Source organism: Mizuhopecten yessoensis, unplaced genomic scaffold (assembly GCF_002113885.1).
Source record: "Mizuhopecten yessoensis strain PY_sf001 unplaced genomic scaffold, ASM211388v2 scaffold9425, whole genome shotgun sequence".
Taxonomy (NCBI): Eukaryota; Metazoa; Mollusca; class Bivalvia; order Pectinida; family Pectinidae; genus Mizuhopecten; species Mizuhopecten yessoensis.
In genome coordinates this window covers 30,027-36,639 of record NW_018408041.1, presented here as the reverse complement: position 1 = coordinate 36,639, position 6,613 = coordinate 30,027, and the positions used below count along the sequence as shown (strand labels likewise).

Genomic DNA, 6,613 nt, shown 5'->3' with positions numbered 1-6,613 from the left:
TAACAGACCTAGGGCTGCTTGATCAGTGTGTAACAGACCTAGGGCTGCTTCAGTGTGTAACAGACCTAGGGCTGCTTGATCAGTGTGTAACAGACCTAGGGCTGCTTCAGTGTGTAACAGACCTATAGGGTTGCTTGATCATCAGTGTGTAACAGACCTAGGGCTGCTTGATCCATGTGTAACAGACCAAGGGCTGCTTGATCCATGTGTAACAGACCTAGGGCTGCTTGATCCATGTGTAACAGACCTAGGGCTGCTTGATCAGTGTGTAACAGACCTAGGGCTGCTTCAGTGTTTAACAAACCTAGGGCTGCTTGATCAGTGTGTAACAGACCTAGGGCTGCTTCAGTGTGTAACAGATTTAATACTGTCCATGTATATAGCAGAACTTAGGGCTGCTTCAGTGTGTAACAGATTATAATACTGCCTGTGTATATAGCAGAACCTAGGGCTGCTTCAGTGTGTAACAGATTTAATACTGTCTGTGTATATAGCAGAACCTAGGGCTGCTTCAGTGTGTAACAGACCTAGGGCTGCTTGATCCATGTGTAACAGACCTTGGGTTTCTTGATCCATGTGTAACAGACCTAGGGGCTGCTTCAGTGTGTAACAGACCTAGGGCTGCTTGATCATGTGTGTAACAGACCTAGGGGCTGCTTCAGTGTGTAACAGACCTAGGGATGCTTCAGTGTGTAAAAGACCTAGGGCTGCTTGATCAGTGTGTTTACGTAACAGACCTAGGGATGCTTAATCAGTGTGTAACAGATTTAATACTGTCCGTGTATATAGCAGAACTTAGGGCTGCTTCAGTGTGTAACAGACCTAGGGATGCTTCAGTGGGTAAAAGACCTAGGGCTGCTTGATCCATGTGTAACAGACCTTGGGTTTCTTGATCCATGTGTAACAGACCTTGGGTTTCTTGATCCATGTGTAACAGACCTTGGGTTTCTTGATCCATGTGTAACAGACCTTGGGTTTCTTGATCCATGTGTAACAGACCTTGGGTTTCTTGATCCATGTGTAACAGACCTATGGCTGCTTGATCCATGTGTAACAGACCTTGGGTTTCTTGATCCATGTGTAACAGACCTAGGGCTGCTTCAGTGCGTAACAGATTTAATACTGTCTGTGTATATAGCAGAACCTAGGGCTGCTTCAGTGTGTTACAGATTTAATACTGTCTGTGTATATTGCAGAACCTAGGGCTGCTTCAGTGTGTAACAGATTTAATACTGTCTGTGTATATAACAGAACCTAGGGTTGCTTCAATGTGTAACAGATTATAATACTGTCTGTGTATATAGCAGAACCTAGGGCTGCTTCAGTGTGTTACAGATTTAATACTGTCTGTGTATATTGCAGAACCTAGGGCTGCTTCAGTGTGTAACAGATTTAATACTGTCTGTGTTTATAGCAGAACCTAGGGCTGCTGATTTAATACTGTCTGTGTATATAGCAGCCCTAGGTTCTGCTATACTCACTAAAGCAGCCATAGGTTCTGCTATATTCACAGACAGTATTAAATCTGCTTCAGTGTGTAAAAGACCTAGGGCTGCTTCAGGGTGTAACAGATTTAATACTGTCTGTGTACGTATATAGCAGAACCTAGGGCTGCTGATTTAATACTGTCTGTGTATATAGCAGAACCTAGGGTTGCTGATTTAATACTGTCTGTGTATATAGTGTATATAGCAGAATCTAGGGCTGCTTTGGTGAGTATAGCAGAACCTAGGGCTGCTGATTTGATACTGTCTGTGTATATAGCAGAACCTAATAGTGTGTAACAGATTAAATACTGTCTGCTAAAGTGTATATCTGCTATTGAACGAAGCAAGCTGTTGTACATGAAATATTGAACACTAGCTTGGTGTTTTTTTACCGTACACTGATCACAGATACATGTATACGTATAATGGCTGTTTTGCTCATTACGACTATTTAATTTGTGTACACTGTTTCAGGTTGTCAACGCCAGGGTCTTCTGATGTTCTCGCTGCTGGGCGATGTCCTTGCCTTTCTGATGTCCTCACCTGTGTGTTAAGATGAAAACATGGGGAAAGATAAGAGAAGCGATAACATTTCTCATCATGGTATGTTTCAGTAATTTAAAAATGTAAATGATGCAGCAGGCTTAGCCACACTAGGTTTAGTGTTACAGCACAGATGACAAAGCCTGTATGTACAGGGACATTGATGTTATACATAAGAATGCTGATATTATAAGGTATGTTAGAATATTGAAATTATAACATATGTCAATGAAGAGCCATGGAAGCTGGAGGTAAAGTGCCCAGAGGAGAGAAGTTATTTATCCCCAGCCAGTACTATCGGAGAAATCTGTAGGTTCGTACACCACCCGCCAGTCTGTCTGCACATGTTTTAGATCACCTGAGACAAAGTCTCATTTCACCTATTGCATTGCCTTTTGTCTGTCGTTGTTAACATGTGAATGTAGAGAGTTCACATTTTTGACTTTTTGGCCAAAAGTGTTGAACTGATGCCAGTAAAATTGAGTGGAAAGGTTCTATGGTCAAAAGCAAACCAAATGTGTGAGTTAAATATTGAGCTTACCTCAACCCAAAATGGGTTTGCTAAAATTTCAATAATCGACCAACAAATTTTCCATTTATATAGAGATAAGACACTTATGGATAAATTTTGTACAATTTCAGTGGGAAACTTGGTTGGAATGTTTTGAAAATTAATACCCCGACTCCACCCCAGGGCCCAACAAAAGGGTCAAATTGGCTAAAATTTCAACAAACTTCTTCTTCAGACCCAGATATTCTAAAATCAAATCTTCATTGTAGATGGAAAGGTCTTCAAGGTGCTCTATCAAAATTGTGAATTTGACTACCCCAAGGTCATACATTTTCCCTGGGGGAGGTCAGAATATTTACAATATTATGTATATATTTTTTTCACTTTTTTTTTGCTGACAGTAGCCAGCTTAAGATATGATATATGATGGTAACTCTACTACCATCATTTTGTCAGAGAATCCACTGTCAAAAACTGATTTTTGGATTATATTTATTATTTTTGTCACTTCACAACAGCAAATAACAGTTGTATTACAACTTGAGTGACCGTTGTGATTATTGTTTTTATCCAACAACCCCAAAATTTGTCTTCATTTATGTGCCCTCTGTAATATTTTATCCTTTTTTTTCTGTAGCAATTCCATTCAGAACAAAAGAAAGTTTGAAGAAGGATAACAATAAGCTATCACGAGAACTACGTGAATTACAGCGCCGTTTCCAGGAGGTTTCCAATGTTGTCCATCATCTTGAGCTGGACTATGAAAGTTCGAAGGACAGCCCGCCACCTATGAGGTACAACATGCTGAAGGAAATGATCAAGAGATCGACAACTGACGACATCCTGGAGAAGTCCCGCCCCCCATCACCCAAGGATGTCAAAGCTGCAGCCAAGCGGGCAGGAGCTGAAGGTACAGATCATTATGATTGTTTTAGGGATAACTACAAATCTATCTGGTCTAATATAATATTTCCTAGTTTTTCTATATATAAATATTTTTAAAAAAAAGTTATATCACTTAAAAAGTCAAAAATGTGTACAGTTGTGTGACCACACAGTGAACCAAAAAACACTTGTGCACACATCATCCATACATTGGAGGCACAATCATGACAATTTTCACACAAATGTGCGATTTCTGCAAGCTGCTGGTTCTCCAACTCAACTTTTGGATATTTCACCCTTTTCTTCTGGCTATTTTTGTCACCTCAAATCTTCGGTCTATCTCTTGGTAACTAAATATGGCGCACTGAATTGGTCTGGATATTAACATCTAGCAGCTTTAGCAGGCAAGTCCAACTAGATTTTGTAATGCTGGGTGGGTCTATGCAGGATTGGCAGTTTTGTAAAGAATCAGGGAGCACGTACTGGTTAGGGCAGCTGAAAATGTGGGTCCAACAAATTTAAGTGGTAATCAACAGCTTGTGGTGGGGATCAGAATCCATACTCAAGAAGGGGCTGACCCCACAGGGGCTGAAGGGCAGGGCCATGCTATAAAGGTCACATAGTATTAAACCTTTCAAATATTTTCTCCTCTAAATCTAACTTGTGAATTATGAATTCTCCATAAAATGACCCATAGGTGATGATCAGAGTGAATACTCAAGAGTACTTAGGAGTGGATGCCATTAGGGGTCACAGAGTGCAAAACAGAATTTATAGTCAAGATAGACTGGTCTTAACAGGTCTTTTAATGCAAAACCTTCAAAAGACATCTTCTCTGAAAATTTCTGGTAGATTTTCACCAAATTGTCCAACAAGGATCCCTAGATGATGAGGGCCACAATTTATATTCAAGAAGGGGCTACCCCAAGGTGGGTTAATAAGAGGTGCAAACACTGGTAGTTACATGTATGTTCTTTTTCAATTTTACTTGAGTGACTGTTACGCCCCATGGGCCTCTTGTTAATATTACATTATGACTATTCAAACAACTAATTAACTCAGTTTCCTTGATGTTTAATTTGCACTGGATATTGTTCTTTTTGTGATGAGACTAACAAACATAGCATTTTGCTGCCTTTGTAGATTTAGCGGGTACATCAAGGCATTTTGCTGGCTCAATTGGGTCCAGTAACTCTCACAGATCACAGGATTCCCTGTCCCACCAGAAACTCACGGGCAGGGGAGCCTTGGAGGGTACGACGGGCGGCCTACTTGCATCGTGTCGGGGGTTTGCAGGGATGTCGGATCAATCAGCTGGCACCAGCGAAAACAAAATAGGTATGTCCAGGTAACTTCTTGACAGTATAGCTTGGTTTTATAATAATTATTCTGTTAGAATGAATGTTTTCTTAAGATAAAACTGCTTTAACCATTATTATAAGCATTATTCACAACTGAATCAGATGGTGCAGATATCTTCAGTTCGATATTTAAACATAGTGTTGATATCTTGCAGCTTCACGTGAAATGCGACTGTCCAAGAAAGAGGTGGCTACGGACAACGACCAGATATGCAAGGAAATCGTGGGATTTGAGAGTCGTTTTCTTCGAATTCACAATAGACTCACAAAGCTACGACAAGATTACGAAAACTCCAAAGCAATGGTGTTTCTTAATAGATATGCTGCTATGAAAAGCATGATCAAAGTAGTAATCCAAGATAAGAAATTAACATCTTGATTCGTTGACATTGTCATTATTTGTGTCACTTTTCTGTAAGCAACATAAAACTTAGCCATGCAACTGTTGGTTAATTTTCACCTATATTACTATAAATATCAGCTTCCTTTTTATCAATATCAAAAGCAAATATATAAGTTATATTATATATTACTCTAGATTTGTACAGACTATGGAGGTAACATTTTACTTACGATGAAGACCATCTTCATTATTACAGTTCTCAAGCATTAATATTCAATGATATATGTACTGACCTCGCAAATTTGTCTACCCCTCCAGTTATACTATATGTATGTATATTCTATAAATATCTATATTTTACAATTTGCTTTCTACCTAAGATATTTTTTTACTTCCATAAGCATGTTCCCATTTGATCCTCTTCACCTCTTATATATATCTAGCTAAAACTTTAATCCATATTCCCAGTTCTGGCCCTTTGGGCCAGGTGAGCTTATGTCGTACTGCGGCATCTGTCGTCCGTCCTTCAACTTTTTCTTTTAAACGACGTCTGAAGAAGAACTGGAGGACCTAAGGTCATGATATTTTGCCAGTAGGTACCTGGGATGGAGTGCTATAAAGTTTCCTCATTAAAATGACCTTGACCTACTTTCAAGGTCACAGGGGTCAAATATATTGAAACAACAATATCCTAAGAACCATTTTGACTAGAGTCATGGTACTTGGGTATGTTATGTAGACCAGCAGTGCGAATCTTTTTCTTTATTACATTAATGAGGTCAATGGTCAACTTTAAGTGCTAGTCGGGGGTCAAATGTCAACATGGGTTAAAAGCTTTAACAATCTTCTACTTAAGTTCCATAAGGCCCAGGGTCATAACATTTGTTAATTGGGTACCTGGGATAGAGTGCTATAAAGTTTCCTCATTTAAATGACCTTGTAGTAGTTTCAAGGTCACAGGGGTCAAATATGTTAAAAACTTGAAACAACAATATCCTAAGAACCATTTGGACTAGAGTCATGATACTTTGGTATGTTATGTAGACCAGCAGTGCGAATCTTTTTCTTTATAACAGTAATGAGGTCAATGGTCAACTTTAAGTGCTAGTCGGGGGGTCAAATGTCAACATGGGTTAAAAGCTTTAACAATCTTCTACTTAAGTTCCATAAGGCCCAGGGTCATAACATTTGGCAATTGGGTACCTGGGATAGAGTGCTATAAAGTTTCCTCATTTAAATGACCTTGTAGTAGTTTCAAGGTCACAGGGGTCAAATATGTTAAAAACTTGAAACAACAATATCCTAAGAACCATTTGGACTAGAGTCATGATACTTTGGTATGTTATGTAGACCAGCAGTGCGAATCTTTTTCTTTATAACAGTAATGAGGTCAATGGTCAACTTTAAGTGCTAGTCGGGGGGTCAAATGTCAACATGGGTTAAAAGCTTTAACAATCTTCTACTTAAGTTCCATAAGGCCCAG

The 6,613-nt window shown here is 39.3% G+C and overlaps 1 protein-coding gene across 1 annotated transcript in view; it reads left to right on the top strand.

The window, feature by feature from the left end:
- The window catches only part of LOC110458091, an 18,946-nt gene extending 13,352 nt beyond the window's left edge, over window positions 1-5,594 (top strand). Inside the window, exons 2-5 of the mRNA XM_021509658.1 lie at window positions 1,962-2,090; window positions 3,179-3,451; window positions 4,570-4,764; window positions 4,943-5,594. Coding sequence (XP_021365333.1) covers window positions 2,051-2,090; window positions 3,179-3,451; window positions 4,570-4,764; window positions 4,943-5,166 — 732 coding nt within the window. The 5' untranslated portion in view covers window positions 1,962-2,050 and the 3' untranslated portion in view covers window positions 5,167-5,594. The remainder of the gene's footprint in view (window positions 1-1,961; window positions 2,091-3,178; window positions 3,452-4,569; window positions 4,765-4,942) is intronic.
- Window positions 5,595-6,613: the final 1,019 nt, after the last annotated feature.